Below are 26,378 nucleotides of genomic sequence, written 5' to 3' on the forward strand. Positions count from 1 at the left end.
GTGGAACTTACCAAAAAGATACATTAATGACAAAAGGGTCTCAGAAGATATGATACCTGCTTGAGTTTTTATGCCCTTACGCGCCCAGATTTGAGAGTCAGGAATAGTTCTAAGCTGCGGGAGGGAGAGATTGCCCCAAGGGGGTTGAGCAGGAGACCACTGATTCAGATGCAAAAATTGACATTTGGCAGCCCCCCACACCCTCCAGGTGGCAGGCTTCGGACTCAGAACTGAGTCATAGGCTGTGGGCACTCTGTAAACCAAGCTTCCGAGGTCAGTCAAGGAACTTAAATAGGCGGCTGTGACGGGAGTCACTTTGGTTGGGGGGCCCGTGGAACCCAGCTAACCTTAGAGAGGTTGGGAAATCCCGGTCTCAGCTCCCTAGGCCCCTCTTATGTGTAAGTCACCCTGTGTCTATTAGGGGCACAGGGTGACCAAGAAAATGATGGACAGCTACCTTATGGACACTGAGAATATGGTTTGGATTACTTAAAATTGGACAGTAATATTTAGCAATATTATCCCTCAAGAAATATATGAAGATTTAATCCCACTTTACACTGTGAGACCTATAGCCAGTTGTAGACCGTTGCCATGAAGTCTGTGACTACTAAATAATCAAAGCATTGCTTAGATGTGGATTCCATGTACTTCAATGTAGGAGACGGACAGTCTGCTACTGGGGTCTCTTGCTATTGTCTGTTTCATAAGGTGTTCTGTGTTTATACTTAGAATAATGTGTAATATACTTTGTTTGAGCCTTGTTGCCCGAAGTCTGGTCATCCAGGCTGGTTTAAGTGCTGAGTTAATTAACATGTTAATTATAACATTGCCTAGATGTGGATTCCCATTCACCTATTGTTTCTGTTCAGATGCCTAGTTAATTAGCTCAGATTAATTATGTTTCTGTGGGCAGTTTGTATTGTTAAGGTAATCTGATCGGGAGGAAGATGTCCTCCTGTGTGTGGTATATATTGTGTGTGTTTGTTCCATAAAAATTCCAGATCTTATACAAGCTATTAACGGCTAGAATTGTATATTGGCGGCCAAGCGGTATTCTGACAGAAGCACACAACCACAGTGTAGGTCGATTTTGTTACAGCGGCCTCCAAACATATTGCAGCATTAGATCTAGGACCCCTGAACCACCAATACACAGGGCCAGAATCGCTGTCCAATTGTAAACATGAAAATTAGGTAGGGCCAGCCCTCCCAATCTAGTGGTTTGCCAAAGGGTGGATTTAGCCAGCCTGGGAAAAATACTAATTTAGCGCCAGAATCAATGAAACATCCTACAAACTCTTCACTTCTCCAGCTAAACTCCACTCTTGGTCTCCCCACAGATCTGATTAATGGTGGAGATGCCAACTAGCCAAAAGGATTTATCCTCCATATCTGGTGAAAATTTCCCCATATTACCCGCTGTTAGTCCAGTGTCAGAGACCTCACCACTCAGATTACAGGGACAGACTACATGTATCAAATGTCTCCCTTAAGAAATATACTGTAAATCCTAATTGACCATATACCTTCTTAACTCAGAGAAAGCTCTAGTTCCCACCCACTGGAAGTCCACAACTATTCCCTCAATTCTGGAATGGATTCATAAAATTAACACCTTTTTTCTATAGATTCCACAATGTCAACTAACCTGGACATGCTGGAAACTTTTTAAATTATTCTTGACTTACAAATTTTTGACTGATCATTAATCTATTGAACATAGGAATGAATATCAGCCACATTCTGCTTGGCTCCTCTTACTGTATTATTTAATGAATAGGTTGACTGCTAATAGCAATGTCTCGACCCTAGAACCAACCTTCCATGACAAGTTTCATGACTTCTGACTTGCTCCCAAGGATAGGCCTCTGGACTTGCCCTATCCTTTTGAGCAAGCTGAAAGTCGTGAAATGCACTTTTTTGCTATTTCCCCATATTACTTCCTGCATTCTCTAACACTTAACTTTTACAACTCCTTACTTTCCTTGTTCCTCTACGTTACCTACCAATATCTATTTATTATCTCTTTTTCTTTACTGAGAAGTATATAGTAAGATTTAATGTACTATAGGAAGTCAAAACACAATGTTGACGCTCCTGCTATTCCGAACACATCAAAACAAATTTTGGTACATTTTGTTGCTCTTAGCTTGAGATACAACTTTATCCTATACATATTTCAGCAAAAGAAACACATTTAAAATTGTAATTATCTACCTGTCTGTTATTTATTCTGATTACCTCCCAACTGTATGATATGCCAATGACAGTGCCTCCTTTACAATGAACCTTTATGAATCCCCTAAATATTCTGTCTTGCAAATGCCTATGATTTATTTTTCTCATTTCTGTACATTAAACACACAATTTTAAAGAAAGATTGGAATAGGGGTTCTAGTCTTCCACTACACTACTAAATAAAGCATTTATATTTAGGGCTGTGTTCATTTGCTGTTGGAGAGTTGAGTTGACTTTCTTTCCTTACCCACTTCCTTCCAGTTTACTTGATCCTTTTCCACTAGTGTTTTTGCTGGACATACACTTTTATATAAAGGTACATGCTGGTAATTGATAACTGCATATTTTAGCATCTGATCTTGCCTTTTTAAGCTTCATTTTCAAGACAGGTACCTTTTAGGTGCTCCAATTAAAAAGAACCTGCCAGGACTCTAAACTAATCATAAAGCGATTCCTCTGGTAGCCGTGACTCCAGCCTTCTGTCTGATCTGGTGCTGCAGCCTCTATGGCTTTGAGACTTCCAGGACTGTTAGATTCCTGTGTTTCCATCTTGCAGCACTCTGCAAAGACTAGAGGTCAAAGGAAGGTACCAGATTGCGCCAGTCATCCCACGTTTCCTGATTTAAATTCTGAAAAGACTAATGGAGGCCAAGGCATTGAAATGGTGGGAAGGTGAGAGTCATGGGCTGCTAGGGAGAAGGAAATGGGTCTCTTGATTTTTTTTAGAGACCTGACAAAGTCTCTTTATATAATGATCTGTTTATTACTGAATACATTAGGCAGCGTTTGGTCCCTAAAGTTAAATAGATGCAGCTAAAACATAACCTGCGTGGCACACTGTTAATATAGAAACCTATAGAGTTAGTAGACCATGGTTTCTCAACCAGGGTTCCATGGATCCATAGATTTCCTCCAGAGGTTGCTAGGGGTTCCTTGAGACATGAGCAATTTCTGCCTTTTAGATAAGTTCCTACTGACTTCATTGATCTTTTTAGCGATCTGTAAGGGGGTAATTTTTCCCAAAGATCACAAACTTAAGAAGCATTCTTCCCACTGACCATCACATAATAAAGTATCATGAGTTGTAGATATAATAACATTCAGCAGGTGTTCCCTGAAACCGGAAAGTTATTTCAAGGGTTCCTCCATATTGAAGAGGTTGAGAAAGGCTGTAGTAGTCAAACTAATTTAGAACTCAGAAATCAGGAAGTCAAATGTAATGAATTTATTTAAACATTAAATGTTTATTAAATGCGAATAACAATATCAAGTCATAGAAAAGTCAATTATGACAGAACATTTTGTTTTTAGGGATGCCAAACAACATCCTGAACAAGATGTATCATAACATTTTAGGTAGTCCAAGCGGAAGTTCAGGAAATCAATCTGCTCTTTAGGATGTGGTCAACTAATACAGTTATCGATTAGATAACATGTCGCAATGTAACTACATCTTTATCAACATTTCAAAATTGTGGCAAAAAGAAACCACCAACATATTCAATCAAAAGAGGAGAAAAGGAAGAAGGAAGTGTAGATTGAAAGACTGAAACGATATGGAAGAAACATTATGGATGCATGGCTGTAGAATTAAATCTGCAGTAAATTAGAAATTCCAAACTTCAGGGATGTTCCGAGACAAGCAGTAATGATATTTAGATATTGCACATATAAAGAAGATTAGGAGGGGTCTCTACAAGGCCAAGTTGTCTGACTTTATACGCCTTCAAGGTTGTGAGAATTGTATAGATTCGTAATCCTGTGAAAATTTAAAAGGGAACCAAGGAGACCAGGATTATGGAATCGCTCTGTCCTATCATAAGACTGGGCTAATGTTTCTTCCATTTTGCATACATCAGTTACTTTTTGCAACCAGTCCTGTATAGATGGAACTCGGGAAGACTTCCAAAATACCGGAATTAAAGATATGGCTGCGATCAACAGGTGCTTAGATAAGGAATTTTTGGTACTTTTTAAGTGTGAAATTTGTTATGTGGAGTAGACAGCAAGCTGTATTAGGATTGAGTTTATTTTCTGTAATTTTGGTGATCAAATCCCGTCCCTTGGTCCAGAAGGGGGTAATCAGAGGGCACTGCCACCAAATATGTATTAGAGTGCCAATGTCACTCTGACATCTCCAACATGTGTCTGGAATTCGTGGGTGCCATTTATGTAGCTTTGCTGGGGTGTTGTACCAATGAATCAAAGGTTTGTAGGCAGTTTCCTGCATTTTAGTGCTAATAGAACATTTGTGTGACAAAATACAAGCATTCCTCAACTGTTTATCTGATATATCCAATTGTAGAGCCTCTGACCAGCTCCTCCAGAACCTGTCTGTGATGGGTGTTTTTGAAATCTAGAGCCAGGCATAGGTGGTCCAAGTCGCCCAAATTGAATTGCTCACCAGAGTAGCAAACCAAGTCCAATTCTGTTAGAGGCCTAGTGAAGTCGAATTTCCGCTGTTTCCTAGTGACATAGTTGTGGATCTGAAAGTAGGACCATAAAGGTAGCTGCGTTAGACTACTGTCTTGTTTTAGTATTGAGAGGTCCTTAACTGTGCCCTTATGAAAACAATCTCTAGCTAGGATCAGTTTATCTATGTGTGGGGGTTGAAGAATAGGGTTCCCGACTCTGGGGAGAAAATCTGGATTATCCTTCAATGGTGTGAGCGGACTGAATGTGGAAGAAATGTTTGTTTGTTTTGCTATCGTGTGGAAAACTACAGGGTGAAGTCTAACGCTGGTAGAGTAGCTGGTCCATGGAATCCAAGGGGAGAACCGCAGAGGGATAGGGCTAAGATCAGATTCCAATGCAACCCAGTCTTTGCAATGTTTGTGACAATGCCAAACAAATACTGTCGTGAGGTTTGAGGCATAGTAATCATTTTTAAATTTGGGTAGTCCCATCCCTCCGTGTTCTTTAGCTCTAGTCAATTTAATTCTAGATTTTTTGTGAGCCCATAGAAATTTTAATTGGATATAATGGAGAGTTTTACTAAAGCTCTGGGGTAATTTGATTGGTAGTGTGTGTAATAGATAGAGCAACTTGGGTAGGATTGACATTTTAATAATAGCCCCTCGTCCGAACCAGGAGAAATATCTAGGCTGCCAAGTTCCCAGATCATTTTTTATGATTCCTAGCAGTGGTGGAAAATTATGTTCAAATAACAAGGACAGTTGAGGAGTTAACCAGACTCCCAGGTATTTGAGCACCGAGGGATCCCATTTAAAGGGGCAATTTTCTTTAGTCTTACTAAGAACATCCTCCAGAAGAGTAATGTTCATCGCTTCAGATTTGGTATCCGTAATGTGTAAATGCTTTTATTAGGTTTGGTATTGACATTTGTGGCTTAGTTAGGAAAAATAAAAGGTCCTCTGCGTATGCAGCTATCTTGAACTCTCTGTCCAGAACCTTGAATCCACTGATTGCTGCTTCAGCATTAATTGTTCTGATAAACGGTTCCAAGGAGAGAATGAACAGGAGAGCTGAGAGTGGACACCCTTGCCTGATGCCATTGTATATATAACCCTTCTCTGATAGGGCACCATTGATCTTTAATTTAATCAAGGGATTTTTGTAGAGAGTGGACATCCAGGCCAACATGTGAGAGCCTAATCCAATGTGTTTGCATGTTGCCATCATAAAATCCCATGATCCACGATCAAAGGCCTTCTCCGCATCTGTGGACAGGAGAAGGCCCCTAATGTTTAGTGTATGGCAGCATGAATCAGAAGCAGGTATTTAGTGACATTGTCCTTTGCTTTCCTTCTTGGCATAAACCCAGCTTGCTCGGGGCCAATCAAACCCTGGAGAAGCTGTCTCAATCTGGTGGCCAACATTTTTAGAGTTTTTTAAGAGTTTTACGTTCAGATTTAGTAAAGAAATAAGATGATAGCTGGAGCATTCAGTGGGATCTTTGTTAGGTAAAATCATGATAAGAGAAAATCTGGTGGCATGTCTCATGGCTTAGACGGAGAGTTCAGAGCTTTGGTGAGTGGATCTGTTAGGATATCAACAATATCAACAAATGTCTTAAAGTAATTAGAAGTGAACCCATCTGCACCAGGACTTTTCCCCGGTTTTAGATCACCAATAGCCTGTCGAATTTCTGAGGAAACTATCAGGTCTTCTAATTGGGCTATATCTAGTTCATTTATGGCAGGGAGACCACTTTTGTCTAAGTAGTCTCTAATAATTTGCATCCTATTCCATTGTAACCCAATTGGTCTATGTTGTAAGGGTAGATTGTACAAATTGGTATAAAAGTTATGGAAGTGTTTCGCGATCACCCCAGAGGTGACACCTAAAGACCCGTCCTTTTTTATTTGATGTCTGTAATGTTTTGTAAGATGTTGGGTTCCTTTAAGGCTCTAGCCAGGAATCTACCAGTTTTGTCCCCAAATTCATAATACATTTTCTTCTTAAAAAATAACAAGCATTTCGTTTTGGCTTCTAATGTCTATTGCAGTGTTTTTCTACTCTCCAAAAGTTCCCGTGCTGATTGAATGGTCAAGGATTGTTTATGTAGAGTTTCCAGATTAAAAATCTTCTGTTAAACGCCTAATCTCCTTTTCCCCATTCCACTTACGATGGGTTACCATTTTAATCAGCTCACCTCTAAGAGAGCATTTATGAGCTTCCCATATCATCAGGGGATCCATGTCGGGGTTTTATTGTGTCTGAAATAGTCTGTGAGTAGTTTTGGGATTCTGGGAAGTAGTGTAGGGTCAGTTAGCAAAGAGGAGTTAAACTTCTCCAAATAGGGGACTTGGGATCGTTGCAAGTCAGATTTGATGTTAGTAAAATGGGGCATGATCCGAGATTGATTGAATTCCTATATGGGCTCCTGATACTACGATGAATCCCTCTGAGTAATAAAAGGGTAGTCTATGTGTGAATATCGATTGTGTAGGGCGGAAAAGAATGTGAAGTCTCTGCCTTCAGGGTAGAGAAAGCTCCAGGTGTCTACTAATTGGAGGGACTGTAGGAGGATTTTGAGTTTTTTTGAGAATTCTGTAAGTTATGCAAGTTTTCCCTGAGGAAGTGCCAACAGCAGGGTTTAAGGGTATGTTAAAATCCCCTCCAAATATGAGACTACCTTACGCAAACCCCTTTAATTCACACACTACATGTTGACAAAATGAAAAGTGAGATGTGTTGGGGAAGTAGACGTTCCCTAATGTGATTGGTGTGCCCCACTACCTTTGAGGAATAAATATCTCTCATTTGGGTCTGTTAGCCAATCTGTCATGTCAAAAGAGGCTTCTTTGCTTATCAAGATTGAAACCCCCTTTGATTTAGAAACATCATTGGTGCCATGATAGGCTTTTGTGAAAAAGGAATCGGTGAGCTTAGGAACATGGTGAGTTTTAAAATCGGTCTCTTGTAGAAACACAAAGTGAGACCTACATTTTTTGAATTTTCTCAGGAGAGTGGAGCGTTTTTCAGGGATGTTCAGTTCCTTTACATTGTGCAAAATCATTGTAGGGCAATACCCTGGAGAGGAGTAAGCCATCTGAACAATTCAGGAGAAGAGGTGATAATGTTGAATCTGCAGAATAGACTACAAATACCTGTTAGTATCCACGTGTATGCAATAAAAGCAGAAGGAAATGGTAAGAGTAAAACTGAAAAAAAGGAAAGTGAGAGAAAAAGGAAGGAAGTATAAAGAAAAAAGAATAAAAATTGTGAGATTTCAATAGAAAACCTTTAGATAGTATTATCTCAAGTGTTTACAGTTAGTGTGCCCTGAACTAGGCACACTAACTGTGGGGGTGAAGGGAGGTATCAATAACCAACAGTATCTGGTAATGAAAAAAAGTAAAAGTATAACTATCAGTACAGGAGCAATATAATGGTATGCCACCGCCCTTAATAGACAAGAATACAAGGCATATAAATGAATCAACCCTGCTTAGTAAGCTTTTAATAGATAATGTAATTGAGCAAAACATTATGGAAATAGGTGGAAGGGAACAGCAAGATTTATCACCACCATTGCTCTTGCGCAATAATGTATAAGTGCCGAGGCAGGTAGCTAGGCAGTAGATCAAAGATTAGACCCTAAAACATCCTTCACAAGTGATAAGTGGGCCAGTTATAAACAGTCCAGTACTATGCCAAAAACTTGAAGTATAAAATAAAAAATAAATAAAAAAAAGGATAAAAATAGCAACTTGAGTCTGACAACCTAGTTTCTCAGTAACAATGTGAATAACCAAGACTTTGGTTTCTTTATCTGTAAACGGGAACACAATATGTTTCAGGCTAGCCCGGCGATCTGAGACCAAGGGATCTGCAACTGCAAAGTTAAGGCAAATATTTTCTAAGTATCTCAGGATAGGTTTTAGGTTTTGAGCCTTTCTTGCCTACATGGGCTGGAGAAGGATGCAAAGTGAAGGATGGTCGTCAAGGGTGTAGATCTGCAGTCATGCCTCATCAGGGGCTCTTGAAGATGAAGGTCTGGGGTTGGTTGTCCCAGCATGTGAGCCACCATTACAGTTGTGCTTCATTTTCTTTGATTGCCGCTTCTCAGGGGAGGAGAAAGGAGATCTCAGAGGGCTTCTTTCCATAGGGGTAGAAAGAATTCCTGGTACCAATCAGGAAGATTCAAATGTTCACAGAAGTCAGAAAGGTTTATTGGAGTACGCAAAGAGTGTTGCCATCCATTGTGATGGACTATCAGAGTGAAAGGGAAGCGCCTCGTGTATTTCAGATCTTTTTCTCTCAATTGATTCGGTAAGGGGGGACGCAAGGCCCTATGGTTCTTCAAAGTGATTTGAGAGAGGTCTTGAAAGGGCATGATGGTTTCTCCATTAAAAACTATTTGGTAATTCCTTCTGGCTTTGCGCGTTGTCTTCTTTCAAGGCAAAGTTTTGGAAACAACAGATGATATTCCCTGGGGGGTGCTGTGTCCAGGCCCCGTGAGAGCCCTGTGGGGGTTTTAAAACTCTCTGTAATGCCGGGATGATTTGATCATTTTCCACCGTCTTAGGGATCCCACTCACTCTGTTATTGTTCCTCTGGCCCCTATTATCAGAGGGAGTGTGAAACAGACACCTTCTCCAGCATGTTGATCGCTCTGTCTTTATGTTTCCCTGCAGCCTCAGCCGAGGCCAGCTTCTCAGTTAGAACTAGCAAGTTCGTTTACAGATCGGTGATGGCTGCCGAGAATGTTGACTTAATGTCTGCAGCAAAGCCAGACATGTTCCCATATGTGAGGGGATGATCTGCATGGGAAGTCTCCCTACCCGTATCCTCTGACGTGGACTGGGATTCCTCACTGAAGTCCTCCTCTGGCTGTGTTGGCCATCTTGATCCCTGCCACATTGCCCGCAGACCGAGGGTTGGGATTTGAATAAATCCGTTCCTCCCCGAGGAAGCTGTAGAACGGCGGGAGTGGGTGTGAGAAGTGTGGTGAACCAGTTTTTCCATTTTTGAGGGTTAAGAAGCAGGATGTCAGGCTTAGGGCTGTGTAGTCTCCGGAGCTCCGTTAGTGTGCTTCTATCTCAGCCGTGTGCCAAGCCACCCCCTAAAATTAGATTTTATGAAGCCAAGTAACATGTGATTCCATTATTATTAATAAACTAGACTTCAAAATAATTCTTACCAGTTGAATGTTTTTTCTGCTTTGGTTACTGGCCTTTTGGGATTGTCAAGCTGTCTTGGTAAATAAAACAGTTTTTGTTCTCTTGTGTTTTTTAATTATTTCAGCTGTCACTTGATCAACTTATACTGGATCACCCTATGTACTCCAAAGATGGAGACATAAATAAGGGGTGGGCTCCAGGAGTTGCTCCTGATGGTCCAACATGGGAAAAAGGCCCATCTGCCAATTCACAAGACCTGAAAAATAGCAGCAATGGAATGGACCAACAACCAAATGTCGCTGAGCGGTATAAGGAGCTACAGAGAATTCTGATTAATGCTGGACTGCCAGAAACAGAAGACAGGACCAAGCAACCACGCACAGGTATGTTATAACAAAAAAAAAAAAAAAAACAATATTTAGGACAAATTTAGTCAAACAGAATGATCCAACTAGCAACAAAATTAGCTTGATAAACAAATAGCTAATCCCTGGGTTCAAATGCAGTAAATGTATTTGATATGGAAAATAATTATCTTACCTAGCTATCACTTTGTGCCAGAAATCTACAAGTAGAGGTTAACTTTGAGGCTTTAAAATAGAGGCTGGAAATGGAGGTCTTTTAAGTTTTTAAAAATTAAATTGGAAATATAGCTTCAGGTTTTATTAGACTGGTTCTTTTAAAATCAAAGCATTTTTCAGCTGGAACTGCCATAGTTACATATTTACGTTAAAAATGATGATCTAGTTCAACCAGCAATTAAAAAAATAGGTTATAAAATAGCTATTAAATTATAAAATAGACTATACATATACTGTATAATGTACTTCAGGAATTGTTTTTAACTGAGGTATTTCAAAAAGAAATATTTTTTGATTGAGGTATTTCATAAAAATACTGCCACTAGATGGAGCTGATGAGCACAGGAGATAATCGTATTAAAACAATACATCAATCATTTGTTGTGCCTGTGTGAATGCTTAAGACAGCTGTGGGATAATATTTTTATTTTTCGTACATCACAGGACATAGAGCCATATTCATTACCATATGGGTTATACGCCACCTTCAGGTGAATGGACACTGCTAACCAATTAGACAGGAAGTCTTCCTACACAGGAAATACCTCCGTTTTTTCGCCAGTGTCTAAAAGTTGATGGTCATGGTGCAGAGACTTTTCACACTTTTTATGTTTTCTCAAAGAAGAAGAAAGAAGACTATGTTACATACCCTGATTAAAGATCGCGGAATCTAATCCATCCTAAAAAGACAAAGAATCAAAAGATGGTACCTGAGCCTCGGGAACGCAGATACAAGGTTTTGCCTGTAACATTGTTCTTCTTAGGCAGTGGGCCCTGGAATCCGGACCCTTGGTAAAACCAATCCTAAAGGCGCTCCGGCAGGGTGCTCTACAGGTCCAAGGGATTGGTCCCTCAAAAACAAGGGGACCCAGTCCTTGAAGGTCAGCCAGTGACAAAGCTCACTGGCCGACCTTCAATGAGCTTGGTTCAAACCTTCATCCAAGGGATGTTATGTATGCTTCCACCAGTGAAGCCACCATTATGTCTTTAGGATCTAAATTTGGTGCTGGCGGTATTACAGAAATAGAATTTTGAGCTCATGGGGCATATTCCCCTGGTTCTTCTGACCAGAAAACTGGTCTTTTTGATTGCGATAACTTCAGTCAGAAGAGTATTGGAATTAGCAGCTCTTTCTTGTAAAGAGCCATTCTTGATTTTATATCAAGATAGGGTGAATTTACGTCCACACCAAGGTTTTTTGCCCAAGATGGTGTCCACTTTTCATTAGAATAAGGACATTATATTGCCTCCCTTTTTTCCAGATCCTCAAACAGAGGAGGAAAAGTTATTACATTCTCTTGCTGTAGTTCAGGCACTTCAAATTTATTTGGAAAGGTCAGCTCAAGTTCATAAGACCGATCTTTGGTTCGTGCTGCCAGAAGGGCCCAGGAAAAGGCAGGCAGCATCTAAGTCTACAATTTCTCATTGGATTCGCCAGGTTATTATCCAGGCGTATTGTTTGAAAGGGAAGGTTCCACCTTTTCCCGTGAAGGCACACTCTACCAGAAGAGTAGGTGCCCTTTGGACAGTTCACCATCAAGCTTCTATGGCTCAGTTTTGCAAAGCTGCCGTCGTCAGTGCATACGTTCACTCGTTTCTATCGAGTGGATGTTAGGACCCAGGATAAGTCTACGTTTGGCCACAGTGTTCTGCATACAGCTGTGTGCATCTTTTGTGGTCTGATGGAGATATTTATGGTGTCCCCCTTTCCTCATATGCATTGCTATGGGACATCCCATATGGTAATGAACAGGGCTCTGTGTCCCGTGATGAACAAAAAAGAAATATGGATTTTCTACTACAGCTTACCAGTAAAATCTATTTCTTGGAGTACATCACTGGACACAGAGGTCCCTCTTGTATGGGGCCTTTTTATTGCTTGCTAAAAAACAGAAGTACTTCCTGTGTAGGAGGGTTTATATAGGGAGACTTCCTGTCTGATTGGTTGCCAGTGTCCATTCACCTGAAGGCGGCTTGTAACCCATATGGTCATGAATATGGTTCTGTGTCCTCCTTCTGATGTACTCCAAAAAAATTGATTTTACAGGTAAGCTGTAGTAAAAAATCCATATTTTATATATAGACCCCTAAGGGTTAAGTTGGCATAACGTGAAATCATGCTAAGCATTATGACGACAGCCCTCACAGCCTGTGCAGAATTTATTTCTGATTTAGCGCAAAAAATCACACTGTCTTTTTGGTGGATTTGCTTCCTTTGAGAAATCTTTAGTGAGTTTATATTCTTCAGACAGACCCTGTCTGGTAGCCTGACAGTATGGAAAAATTCATAAAAATGCACAACTACTGTACAACACTACCAAGCAGGAAGCAGAAAAACAGAATATATGTAATGAGAAAAAAATCTTTACTCCGCATTCATATTAGAAAAAAAAAATCGAATGTGTTAGTGTCTTCCACATGTACCTTATATATATATAAACCATAGAAAAGATTTTACTTACCTTATACTAGTCTAGTAATGACAAACAATGATATTTTTTTTCTTTCCAGGCCATAAAGAGGACACCACCACAATTTGTGTTGCTGGAGCTCCAAGCTTTACTATATCCATCCTTCTGGAAGGTGTGAGACAGTGTCCAGGTAGGATTTTATCTCTATAAAAATAAAATCATTGGGCCAGAGGAAGAGATGAAAGTTAGAAAGTGAACTTCCCGAAAGGCAGAATATTAAAATACTTCGGTGGGAAAAAAATTATTGTGGGGTTCCCTAATTAATTCTGGAGTCCTCAGGTCATTGGATACAACAACAATTCTATAGAAATAAACTAAAATGAAGGTCTGGAATGATATACTGTAATCTTTGTGATGTAGGAGCGCTGAACCTTATGTGGATGTGTTTTAACGGGATAGGTGGTTTGTGGACCTAGAGGCTGCTCACAAGCAACTGTGGGGTCTTTGCGGACCCCCAGAAGGGTTTGTTGAAGTTTTGAAAGGATGGGAGCACCACACCAGCTTGTACAAACTTTTCTGTTTCAAACATTTTATTGGAGATAACAAATGCATTACAACGTTTAACATGCACTGAAGAGTTACAGAGATACAACCAATAACTTACAGGGTGTAGAGAGCAAATAAAAAAGACAGTCGGAACCTCATGAAAACCTCGGTAGGTGATAACAAAGGTAGTGAACAAATGGGGAATCTGGGGATGGAGAAAAGTAGATGGAGCCTGTCCCCCAGGCACCCCGTAAAGGGAACTAGCTGTGCCCGGATAGAGAGGCGTGGCCAACAAGCACTCGCCGAGTGATGAGGCAACTTCAAGAGGGTAATCAGCTCCCGGAGGAGGGAAGCATGGGACAAATAGGGCCGTCCTGGGCAGGGACCAAGACAGCTGGAGCATGAGGTTTCGAGCAGTAAACAGGGGGAAACATAGCTCTCTGTTACCATATGACTAGTGGTTGAACAGCTTGTACAAACTTTTAAAAGATTTGCTCAGCACTCCCGCTTCATCCTTCCCAATCCAGGCACCTGCTTTATCTTGTGAGGGGGGGCGCTGAACCCAAAACGCATCAGCTTTTCCAAAATAAAAATCCTTTAAAAGTCTGTACAAGCTGGTGGAATGATATTCTGACAATGTTGGTATCTGTCTAAAGATCTGGTGAATCAGAGAATATTTGTGAGTAGATGAAAGTTTATTTAGGTTTTTTCAATTTGGTGTAGCCTTTTCTTTTTTATTATTCTGATATGTGTCTATTTAGGCTATGTGTGGGCACATTGCAGTGCACTCACTATGATGGAACTGCTCCAAGTTCATGGTGTTAATTATCTAGCTAAAATATATGCTAATTATATGGCTCATTTTCATTCAGTATCTTATTTTACATCTGATTCAAGTGTCAGAAATCCAAGGAATGAGTAGGAAAACCTTCCCAAGACAGTTAGGTACAAATGTGTAGGTATTCTTTGTATGGGGATAGCATGTTGTTTACATATTTATGCAATTCACCACACCATGGTCCCTGTTCCCGATGCGGATTTAGATCCTCATTTGTTGTGGTAAGCATTCAGGTCCTCAAAATGTTATATTGCATTGCAATTAGAAAAATGTAGAACAGATCACCCAGTAACTGCACCAACGTGTATTTATTTGGGTTGCTTACGTAAATGAGCTTGCATAATTGAGCAAGGCCCACGGATTCCTCCTGTATTGAATTGTATTGTAACTGTATTGTCTGCCCTTATGTTGTAAAGCGTTGCACAAACTGTTAGCGCTATATAAATCCTGTATAACAATAATAATAATTTATATGTTAGGCCTGCTTCTTTTTTCTGATCTTATCAAAATCCAAAAGCAGGAGCTCTTCAATACATATTATTCCCAGTGTCCTGTCATACAATGTTCCAAAACATTGTAAAAAAATTTTTTAACATAAAAATATACGTATACTGTATATGAAGTCCAAAACACATAAAATGATGAAAGGTCCCTAGTCATTGTGCTCTTGTGATAAATTTCTCTTCTTTGATGTGAAAAGGTGCACACACACCAGATGAATGTGGCTGACAATGCAGCCTACATGCCTTCTGGGGAAAACCCTGTAGCCATGCTATCAGATCTTCTCCATAAAGATTCCAATGTGTCCCAGCTTGATGATGTCACTAGTATAAATTCTCATTCACTCATATGAGTAAATAAGAAACCCAGAGATAGATCATAGCATAATATGTTTATTTAAAAGGTAAATGGATAATGTAATAAAAGCCACTCACATATTGTAGGTGCTAATAGGGCACCAACTTAATCAGCTCGACTGCTATGTACTCCTGCACAGCCACTTGTATTCCCAGAGATGATCTGTGTTCCAAAGGACCAGTTGTGGCGAGTGTGGCTCCGTCTCTGTGCATTTTGCGCACAGTGCATCTTCAGGAAGCTCAGCCAGTGCCATTTTTGTTGGAGCCTAATATAACCCAAAATAAAGCCCATTGGTGGGATTGTAGTTTATTACCCAAAAAGAGGGGATCTTCTAGAATATTGGATACTACTCAATAGGAGATGCATGTGTTGGTGCTTCATTCCCTTCATGGGATGCCAACTATTTAAATTAGACAATTTTATATTCTTTTAAAACTCTTGTGATTGATGATACAACACATACATTTCTATTAAAACTCGTATATCGCTCTTGTTCATACTAATATTACACAAATCCTTGTTTGTATTTAATTATTGTTTATACAACATGACATCCCAGTTTGTTAAAATAGAAAATTATAAAAAATGATAACCTCTAAAAAGTTATATATATATATATATATATATATATAAGTGTGTGTGTAAATATATATATATATATATATATATATATATATATATATATATATTGTATGTGTATATAAAGTCTGTGGACGTGAATTCTAACAGCACTGCCGTCTAGTGTTCCACATTATAAACTACAGTTCTCCCATATTAGTTGGGTGAACTGTGAATATATTACCTAGAGAGGTTCAATTGGTGGATACAATAAAGGAAACTATGTACCCTGTAATTTGCCTAATGCTTAGTGATTGCACCCCAAAATTACCCTTTGGTAAATTATTATAAAAAAAAAATATTTAAATGCTTATGTGCAAAAAAATGAAATATTTATACCAATACACGATGCTCTAATGTAACAAAAATATACTATGTGTCCTCCAAAATGGGACTACATATAACCCAAAAAGTATATCTAATAAATGTCTCACATGTGTCCCCAATCAAAATAAAAAGGTCAAAATAATCAAAAATCTGTTTAAAAACAATTGAGGTCTATATCAATGTTGAGACCAGATGGAGCTGGACAGTTGATCTCATATGTCCACCTGGTCTCATTTTTAGAAATTAGCTGAAGCAAATCACTTGCCCACCAATCCTTCACTACCCTATCTTTTCCACATAAGGTTAACAGAGATGGGTCTTTATTTTGTGTAATCCTAAAATGGTTTGATTCACTATGCGATCTTAGCAGCATTCTTTATATTGGTAATATGTTCATTAATACGTTTATAGAGGCATCTCGTTGCACATCATACATCATTTAAACCACAGGACATGTTAGTAAATGAGTTACACACTTGGTCCTGCAGGTAAGGAATTTCTCTATTTTGTACTCTTTACCATTTTTGAGTTTTTTGTATAAATATTTCATTTTTTACACGTAAGCATTTAAATAAAAAATTTTCTATAATTATTTACAACAAGGTAATTTTTGGGTGCAACCACTAAGCATTTGTTCAAATTACAGGGCACATATAGTTGCCTTTATTGTATCCTCCAATTTAACATTTTTAGGTAATATATTCACAGTTCACCCACTCAATATGGGAGAACTGTAGTTCATAATTTGGAACACTAGATGACAGTGGTGTTAGAATTCACATACACATATTTTATTTATACACACACACACATATATATATATATATATATATATATATATATATATATATATATACCTTTTTAGAGTTCATATTTTATAATTTTCTATTTTTACAAAGTACTGGGATGTCACTGTTGTTTAAACAATAATTAAATAAAAACAAGGATTTGGGGCATATTATTATGAACAGGAGCGATGTACAAGTTTTAATAGAATTATATGTATTGTCTCATCACAAGTGTTTTAAAAGAATATAAAATTTGTCTAATTGAAATAGTTGGGGTCCCATGAATGGAATAAAGCACCAACACATGCAGCTCCTACTGAGTAATATCCAATATTCTAGAAGATCCCTCTTTTTGGGTAGTAAACTACGATCCCACCAATCGGCTTTAGCCTGGGGTTATATAAGGCGCCAACAAAATGTGTCTGGCTGAGCTTCCTAAAGATGCGCTGCACGCAAAATGCATTGAAGCTGAACCACACTCTCGACATCTAGATTTTTTACCCATTGGAACACAAGCCTTTTCTGAGAATACGAACGGCAGTGCTGGAGTACATAGCGGCCGAGCTGATTGTGTTGTTGCCCTATTAGCACCTGCAGAATATGAGTGAATTTTATTACATTATCTGTTTACCTTTTAAATGAATGTATAATGCTATGATCTATCTCTGGGTTTCTTATTTACTCATATGAGTGAATGAGAATTTATGCTAGTGATATCATCAAGCTGGGGGACATTGTAATCTTTATGGAGAAGATCTGATAGCATGGCTACAGGGTTTACCCCTCAAGGCGTGTAGGTTGCTTTGTCAGCCACATACATCTGGTGATTGTGCACTTTACCTGGGCACATGGATAAACACCTTTTTCTTATTTTCTGTGAGTACATTTTGAAAATAAGTAATTTTTCTCCTTAACTGATGTGCGCTGATGAGGCAGCACTGATGGGAACTGATAGGCTGCACTGATGTGCACTGGTGGGCACTGATGAGATGGCACTGATGGGCGGCACTGATGAGCACTGATGGGTGGCACTGATGGACGGCACTGATGGGCACTGACGGGCAGCACTGATGAGCACTGATGAGCACTGATGGGCGACACTGATTGGCAGCACAGATGAGCAGGCACTGATGGGCACTTACTGGCAGCACTATGGGCACTGATTGTGGGCACTGATGGGCATTGGTTGCGGGGACTTATGGGCACATGTTTTTTACTTCACAGTAATCAGGGCACTGATGATCAGTGCCCTGATTACCTGTCCTATGCTCCCCTTTGAGGAGGAGCCGCTGTTCGGCTCTCCTCGCCACACACTCTGACAGTGTGAGGCAAGGAGAGCCGATAAACGGAACTTCCTCATTTACACGTGACTGGCTGCGATTGAACACAGCCGATCACAAGGTAGAGAGCCATGTCTTTGGTTTTTTACAAAGATCGGGGGTCGCGCCGTGTCCTAGCAACATGGTGCGGCCATGATCAGCGCACTGCGCGCCCCCCCTGAGAGAGGCTGTTCTGGTGCGCCATCATATGACTGCGTCCCAGAATAAAAGCCGCACCGCTCCGCTCCGCCGTCATTTGACGGTGGGCGGGCGGCAAATGGTTAATATCCATTTCAAGGAAAGTGCCTTCATTGATTTTGTTATTTCTGATCTAGCTTTTTGAAAGATTCAAGCCCAATATAATTTCAAACTGAGATGGGATTCTATCAACCACTTCTGGACTGGAAGGTTTTACTCCCTTAATGACCAGGCCATTTTTTGTGATACTGCACTCCGTTACTTTAACTGACAACTGCGTGGTCTGCGATGCTGTACCCAAAAAAAATTGATGTCCTTTTTTTCCCACAAATAGAGCTTTCTTTTGGTGGTATTTGATCATCTCTGCAGTTTATATTTTTTGCCCTATGAACAAAAAAAGAGCGACAATTTAAAAAAAAAAAAAAAAAAAACAATATTTTTTACATTCTGCTATAAAACACGGCCAATAAAAATATTTTAAAAATCGAATTTTTTCATCAATTTAGGCCAATGTGTATTCTGCTACATATTTTTGGTAAAAAAAATTTTGTGCAAACGTTATAGCGTCTACAAACTATGCGATATTTTTATGGAATTTTTTTTTTTTTTACAAGTAATGGCGGTGATCAGCTATTTTTAGTGGGACTGCAACATTGCGGCAGACAAAGCGGACATCTAACTGACACTTTTGACACTTTTTGAGGACCATTGACACTAATACAGTGATCAATGCTAAAAGAAATGCACTGTTACTGTACTAATAAAACTAGCAGGAAAGGGGTTAACATCAGGGACGATCAAAGGGTTATGTGTGTCCCTAGGGGGTTCTTTATAACTGTGGGGGGTTGCACTGTTTGGGGGAAGACAGAGTTTCGGGTACCTGCTAAGCAGGAACACAAGATCTCCATCTTGTCCCCTTTCAGAATGGCGATCTGCCTTGTTTACATAGGCAGATCGTTGTGCTGCCTCTCCCGGGCATGATCGCGGGTGGCCGGCGGACATCAGGTCCACCCAACCCATTGATTGACATCCCCGCTAGCCAATCAAGGCACGATCCCACCTCCGGCTGTGCGATCACGGCATCTAGTGGCTATTGAACGAAACTAAGTACAGGCATATTGTTTCGTGCAATAGAACCACTTTGCCGCAGTAAATACACGGCAGATGGTCGGCAAATGGTTAACCTTTGTACAGTTATTCTTTGGGCCAAATTAAGTATATTTGCAGATTTTTGGCATACAAGGTTTTTGTATGTAGGATCCTAAAAGAGATGAGTTTATGTAATTTACAGATTTTCTCTTACAGACCTTTATTTTTATTTCAGGCAAAATATTCCTCTGTCTGTCCACTTCATGGTTCTGCCCACGGCCTTCTGCCTCAGCATGCCCACCTCCTCTTTTCATCAGACAGGCAATAACTTTTGATCATGGGGGTAAAACCTACTTGGATACCTTCTCTCCTCCTCGAAAAGTTACATACCTCTCCTGGCTAGGAGAGCAGTTCTTGCTGGAAGACCAGTGGGACTGCCCGATGGGAGGCTCTCCCCAGCTTTCCTGCCTCCTTGCTGATACTTTGGGGGTGCGACTCTTGCTAGATCACAAAGAAATTCCACTTCCTCCTGCTCTGATTCTTAATTCTTCTTACCAGTTAGGCCCTTGGGAACCACATAATGGGGAGGCTAAATCCACAAAAGTGGTGGAACTCCTTCAAAAGGAAGGTAGAGAACAAAGAGTACAGCAAGAAATTTCTGCATTTCTTACAACGCTGAAACTAAAGGGTCATCATAAGGTAAGAAAGACATGTCTCTCAATTTTAGGACACAGCTGTATAGCTTGCTTATGCAGATTCTATAAACTGTTTTATTTTATCTCAGGTTGTGGTGAAGACTTGCTGGCCTAGTCCAAACCTTTCTTCTACACCAACCTTTTATTCCACCCATGACCCAAGTCCTGTGTCTGATGCCGTGCTGGACATTCTATCTGAGTATCCAGAGGGTCAAGCAGTTCTGCTTGAGGGGTTTATAACCACCGTGCCCCCACGCAGACTCAAGCCACCACAGCCTCCTGCCTGTATACCACGTAAGCATGGGGATGTAATGGGAGGGAAAATCTATTTGCTTCTTTATGGGAGGGGCAAAGAGAGAGTGATACTCTGCAGCATCCTCTCCTGATACCCCTTTCCTTCTGTCTCTTCCTTCCCATCTCTATCTCTCTCTCTACATTTTGTCTCATTATTTATTTATTTATTTATTTTTACTGCTTTTATTTTTCTTTTTTTTTTTTTGACACCTTTCATCTTTACCTTGATTTCCTGTTTTCCTGTTCTTGCTTTATACTCAATCTGCATTTTTTTCATGTTCTGTATTAAACATGTTCCTCTCTTATTGCACACCCTGTCACACTTGTCCTTTTTGACCTCCTCTGTATCTCGCTGGGCCCTTACTCAATCATAAGGCCTGTCTCCTGTGCTGGGTAAGATTTCACATCTTTTCTAGGGATATCGAGGTGACATTTTTTCCAGCACGGGACAGCAGCTTCATGGAAGTCTGAGAAGAGGCTTCCCTCTTCTTATCCCAAATTTTTTTTATTGTGAGATATATTGCTTCTGTATTGAAGGAGGGTCAGTTCTTTCTTTCTCTCTTCTTTGTACATCTTTACTTCTATCATTCTCCACTTTCTTCGACTTCTGCTCCCTTCCTTCTCCCCCTCTATCTTCCTGTATTACTGTCTCTGCCCCACCCCCCAGGCTGCTCCGTGCGCCCCCCAGAGCTGGCGATTCGTCTCTGTGCCGTTGTCTGCCGATCTCGCGGAGACCAACCAATTCTAAGCAAGGTAACGGGGCTGCCCCCTATTCTCCTGGGGCTTGTAACCCCTCCAATCTACAAACCCTTATCCTGAGCCCCTGAAGACAAGAGTTCTTTTAGATTTTCTCATAATGGAAAATCAATATCTCAAATGTTTCATGAGCAAATTGTGTAATTTTGGCTAATCAGCAATTGTTTTATCTTGTGCTGCTGATCTTATCTTTTCTGTTATTAAGAAGAGTTTTGATGCTTCGGTTGTAGGTGGTATGTACTGTGGGCCGGGCAGAGAAACCTCTCTGCCATCGATCGGCTCTTCCCCAGTCACTGGACACAACCTTGGAATTATGGGGAATACAAGATGAGCAACAGAGGAACAATATTCGTACCCAACTCAAAGAGACCTCAGAAAGGGTCATGAAAGTTATAATAGAGGAAGAGAAAAAGCTGAGCCCAAAAATAAGAGGAGGGAGCAAGGTGCAAACTGATGTACTTGGTAAGGATTACGAAAGTTATTAAAGAAAAAATGCTTTTAACAAAGTTAAGAACACAGGCTTTTATAAATATATTTGAAGGTAGACCAATTTTTTTCCTTCTCAATCAGATCTACCATTCTCCCAGGACACCAGTTTTTAATTTTAAAATACTAACAATAAATCATGTTTATTGTACTCACCAGTATTGTCCATGGCATCCCTGAAGAATTAGCTCATGTGGATCGCGAAAATACACTTGCATACCCACTGAAAAACTTTTATCAGCTAAGACTGTTATCAATATGAGCATAGTGCTCTTGAATAATTTGGAGACAGTGGCAGACTGCACACTTCCTAATAAATAATAGATCCTAACACCACTGTGACTCACCCAATGGATTCTAAGTTTAAATTTCTTCTTAAAGCGGAGTTCCACCCTGGGAAAGTTTTTTTTAATAAAAATACCCCGGGACAGTCAGGGCTAGTGAATTCCACATTGGCTAGCCTCTGATCTGTCCCGTGTTTCACTTAGCTTTTAGAAGAAATACTTAACTTGAAAATGTATTGTCCAGCGCTGCCATCTCAGGTGTGGGCAGCTTGAAGCCAGCGCAATCCTCTTCTGTGTCCTCTTCCGTCTTCTTCGGTCCCACGATGCAATGCACTGGCCCCGCCGTCACTTCCGGTGTCGCAGCATCATCCCTGCACAGCTTCTGGGCATGCCCAGAAGCTGTTTAGCAAGGTATGACGGCGCCTGCACCGGAACTGACGTCGGGGCCGGTGCAGGCGCATTGATTCCTGGGAGCGATGACGTTCAGCTCCCAGGAATCATTGCAAGCCAGGAAGTTACGAATCGCCGTGGCCGCCGGGAGGAAGAGGAAGTAAGGTGAGTATATTTTCTTCTAAACAAGGTTAGTAAAAAAGAGAAAAAATTGCGATTATCCATTTGATTTTCAGGTGACCCGGAGCAAGAAGATGGAGGTAAGTATAATTTTAGGGTGGAACTCCGCTTTAAGTATTACATTTTAGTGAAACTTTCAAAGAATGTGCAGAAAACAGGGAAACTTTGGTGTACCTACTGACCAGATACTGTCAACCTCTCCAGAATAAAACTATATTTATCTCTTTGTTTGAACTCTAGGAGTTGATCTTCTGCTTACTTGCATGGACTACATGGTAACCCCAATAGTTTTGGGAGTCACCACTGCCCTCTGCCTGGAGAGCTGTGGAATACATGAGTGTCTTCTGGGAAGCTTGGCTGCAGCGGAATCCGTGGCTGTTAGCTCTGCATCAAGTCATTTGATAGAGACAATGCTGAGACGCTCCATGACCTATGTGATGGAAGGGAAAGAGGTCCTGGTGATTGGAGCTGGTGGCATCAGTAAAGGATTTATCTGGCATGCAGCTCGTGACTATGGAATAAAGGTATGTAAAGACATGTCCCTGTCTTTATAAATACAAAATTCTATTTGATGATTTAGTACCTGTACACTTTTGTTTTTTCTGAGGTGTGGAACCACCTATCCAGTGTTTCTGTTACAGCCTTGCCTCTCCACCTTGTCCAATCAGGGAACACTTTGCATTCATTGAGAAATTGAAAAACTATCTCTGAATAGTGCCAGTGTCGTCAATCAACCACCTTCGTTCAGAATGCAGCAGACCCAGATGGTAGTGGAGATCACTGTAGAAGCACTGCCTACTACCTGATATCCAGCTTCCAGAGGGATCTTACAGATATGGTATATGTATAGTTACATTGGTCCAAGCTGAACCAATGTGCTATTAATAAAATGCCATACCTGGAATTATTTTTTACTATATTAAGTTAAACAGTAAAATGTATCAGTTAAACTATTTCAAAGAATCAATTGCTACAAGACTCTACTCAAATTTAGATTGAGATTGAGGGACTGATGCACAGTTGTGATGATCAGAAGGACTTTAGGATCTTTCTAGGGTTTAGAATAGTCATGACAGGGCAAAAGAACTCTGAAGAGTGTTTCACTCTCCTAAGGTCCTTGAGAAATACAACAGGGAATACCATGGGTGGTCCATCTACATCCACCTGTTCCTAAAATATACATTTCTGGTGGATTTAGGGACTCCTATTCATGATATCCCTGATGGAAGCAGCTGTTCCCCATCTAACAAATGACATACTAGTTTCAGGACAGAGCTTGAACATTCAGTTAGGTCTTTACAAAAACAATTGTAAAGTTGTCGAGCAAAGCAATGTACCTTCCAATGGTCTTAGGTCATCTGTTATCTTACAGTAGACTAGGGTTAAGCCCGGTACACACTTTAAGATTTGGTTTGTTCAACCAAAATAAACCGAGGAGCTCAGGAGGAGCTGGCTGTACTAACTATGCAATGTACGCTGGGCTATTGTCTTCTGACAGGGGGGCTGCCCCCCCACCAGAGCATATCAGTCACCGCTTGCAGCCATTGGCTGCCTGTGCTGATAGGATGCCAATCTGATGCTGGTTTTCCAGCATGCCTATTCAACAGAAGCCGTCAGTTTGAACAGCTTCAGTCGGACAGGCTGATGTACACACAGGGCGAATGTTGGCCAGTTTCTGTTGAACCGGCCGATATTCGGACCGTGTGTACCAGGCTTTAGTCTCTAGAACATCACAGGCATACAGATGTTTGAAGACACTATATCTGTCCCATGTTCTTGACAATTGTTGTGCCAACAATGTACATACAAATGTAATATTAATATGTGTACAAGTATACTGACTGTTTTGATACCTTTGTTTTTAATGGTGTTTTCATAAACCTGTTACTTCTTTTCACACCCGTTTCCTTTAGATCCATTTAGTGGAGTCAAACCCAAACCATTTTGCCTCTTCTCTTGTGGCCTCGTTCATTCACTACGACTATGATGACCGCTCTTCTGAAGATGAGGAACATGCTCAGAATATCTTGACAATAGTTAAGGAGAGAGCTCTAAATTTTTCTGGCTGTATGGCATTCTGGGATGAGTGCACTATCCTAGCTGCCATACTAAGCCGCTTACTAGGTCTTCCTGGTCCTCCTCCAAGCGCAGTGAGACTTGCCAAACGCAAGACACAAACACAACTATGTCTCCTCAACATGGCCTCAAAATTGCCACCATATCCATATGCTAAGGCATTTGCTGTGCCCTGTTTCCCTCTGGGTCCAGGAACTGGTGGAATAGAAGCTGCAGAATCTGTTCTTTCCTACCCTTTGGTTATAAAACCAGAATCTGGTGCAGGTGCTGTTGGTGTACGCTTAGTGCAGGGTGCAGAAGAGTGTAGGAAGTTAGTTAAAAAAATGGGAGTGGATACTGAAGCTTGCAAGCCAAAAAATGAAACACGTTTTGAAATAGATGAAAGTAAAATCTATAATGGTGAAGTGGGGTTAAGTTTGAGACAAGAAACGGCTGAGGCAGTAGTACAGAATGGAGAAACCAGTCTTAACCAAAGCCAGCCTGCCAGAGATAATATTCAAACTACACCCCTGCCTCTTCTTGCTGAGTACATTACTGGCACTGAGCATGACGTGGATCTCGTTTTAGGTCCTAATGGCCGTCTTTTGGCTGCATATGTGTCCGATAATGGGCCAACCCTCCTTCCTGGTTTTACTGAAACAGCAGCAGCACTTCCCTCCCGTCTAAACCAAGAAAGACGCTGCCAATTAGTTCAGGCTGCTTTGCGCAGTTGTCAGGCACTAAACCTTTACCCTGGGGTTTTTAATGTAGAGCTTAAACTGACTGAATCTGGCCCAAGATTACTAGAGATTAATCCTCGCATGGGCGGGTTTTATTTACGAGACTGGATTCGCCATATTTACGGCACGGACCTAGTGCTTGTGGCTCTGGCGCTGTCTTGTGGTATTGAGCCAGCATTGCCTGAAAAAGGTGCTCTAGAGTCTACAGTACTTGTTGGGCTGATGTGTACAGGGGAATCTCATGAGGAAGCATTAGGTAGCACAGCAAATCCACAGAGGTTGGCAGAGCTTCATAAAGCTGGACACATCCGATTCAACCGCATGGAGGGTAGCTCAGTGCATGGACCAGATCAGGAACCTTTTGGCAACGTGGCTTGTGAGGGAAAGAATCAGAAGGAAGCTAGACAAAAACTTCTTGGGGTATGCTCAGTGCTCGGGTTTGACAAACTGGACTACCCAGTGCCGTATTTAACTGGAGAGTTTCAATAAGAAATCCCTTAAAGAAGAACTCTAAGTACCATTTCTAATACCATAACAGCATAATAACTTATAAAAAAGCAACAAGCCATTTAGCAAAGAACAACAATGTTGGTTCCCCTATTCCTTGTGAGGGTAACTTGACTATAGCTGATTTCCTGTTTTTAAGAAATTTAAATATGGTTGATCATTTGATATAACGAATTTAACTTATATTCATTTTTAAAATGGATAGATCACAAAATTGTATATGTGCAATTCTACTACTTACTTACTTCAGCAGTTGCTGGTGAAGTTTAAACTTTAAAAACTTCAAATCTGTATACTTGTTCCAGGTCATTGACATACATTAAAGCAATTGTAAACTTTCACCTTGTAAAACAACCCATTAAGTTTAAAACTGATATGAAAGACAAAACATTTATTTATAGATATAGAAAAAATCCTCTTTTTTATAAGTGATAACATTCCTTCTGTTCTCAATTGCTTAAGAGTTGGGGGGGGGGGGGGGGGGGGAAGCAGCAGTACACTAAGCTTCCCAGTGAATGGTTGTATACGGGGCATGTCAGGACAAGTCTGGTCAGTGGAGGAGAGCAGACTGCATCCCCAGCACAGCTA

General features: G+C 40.5%; 1 protein-coding gene across 1 annotated transcript in view; it reads left to right on the forward strand.

Moving 5' to 3' along the window:
- Positions 1–25,988, forward strand: part of CARNS1 (carnosine synthase 1) — a 55,417-nt gene extending 29,429 nt beyond the window's left edge. The window contains exons 3-10 of the mRNA XM_082266736.1: positions 9,955–10,213; positions 12,923–13,012; positions 19,639–20,102; positions 20,188–20,392; positions 21,060–21,145; positions 21,379–21,610; positions 22,729–23,012; positions 24,402–25,988. Coding sequence (XP_082122862.1) covers positions 9,955–10,213; positions 12,923–13,012; positions 19,639–20,102; positions 20,188–20,392; positions 21,060–21,145; positions 21,379–21,610; positions 22,729–23,012; positions 24,402–25,772 — 2,991 coding nt within the window. The 3' untranslated portion in view covers positions 25,773–25,988. The remainder of the gene's footprint in view (positions 1–9,954; positions 10,214–12,922; positions 13,013–19,638; positions 20,103–20,187; positions 20,393–21,059; positions 21,146–21,378; positions 21,611–22,728; positions 23,013–24,401) is intronic.
- Positions 25,989–26,378: the final 390 nt, after the last annotated feature.

This window comes from Pelophylax lessonae (assembly GCF_965119305.1).
Source record: "Pelophylax lessonae genome assembly, chromosome: 9".
In the NCBI taxonomy this organism is placed as follows: Eukaryota; Metazoa; Chordata; class Amphibia; order Anura; family Ranidae; genus Pelophylax; species Pelophylax lessonae.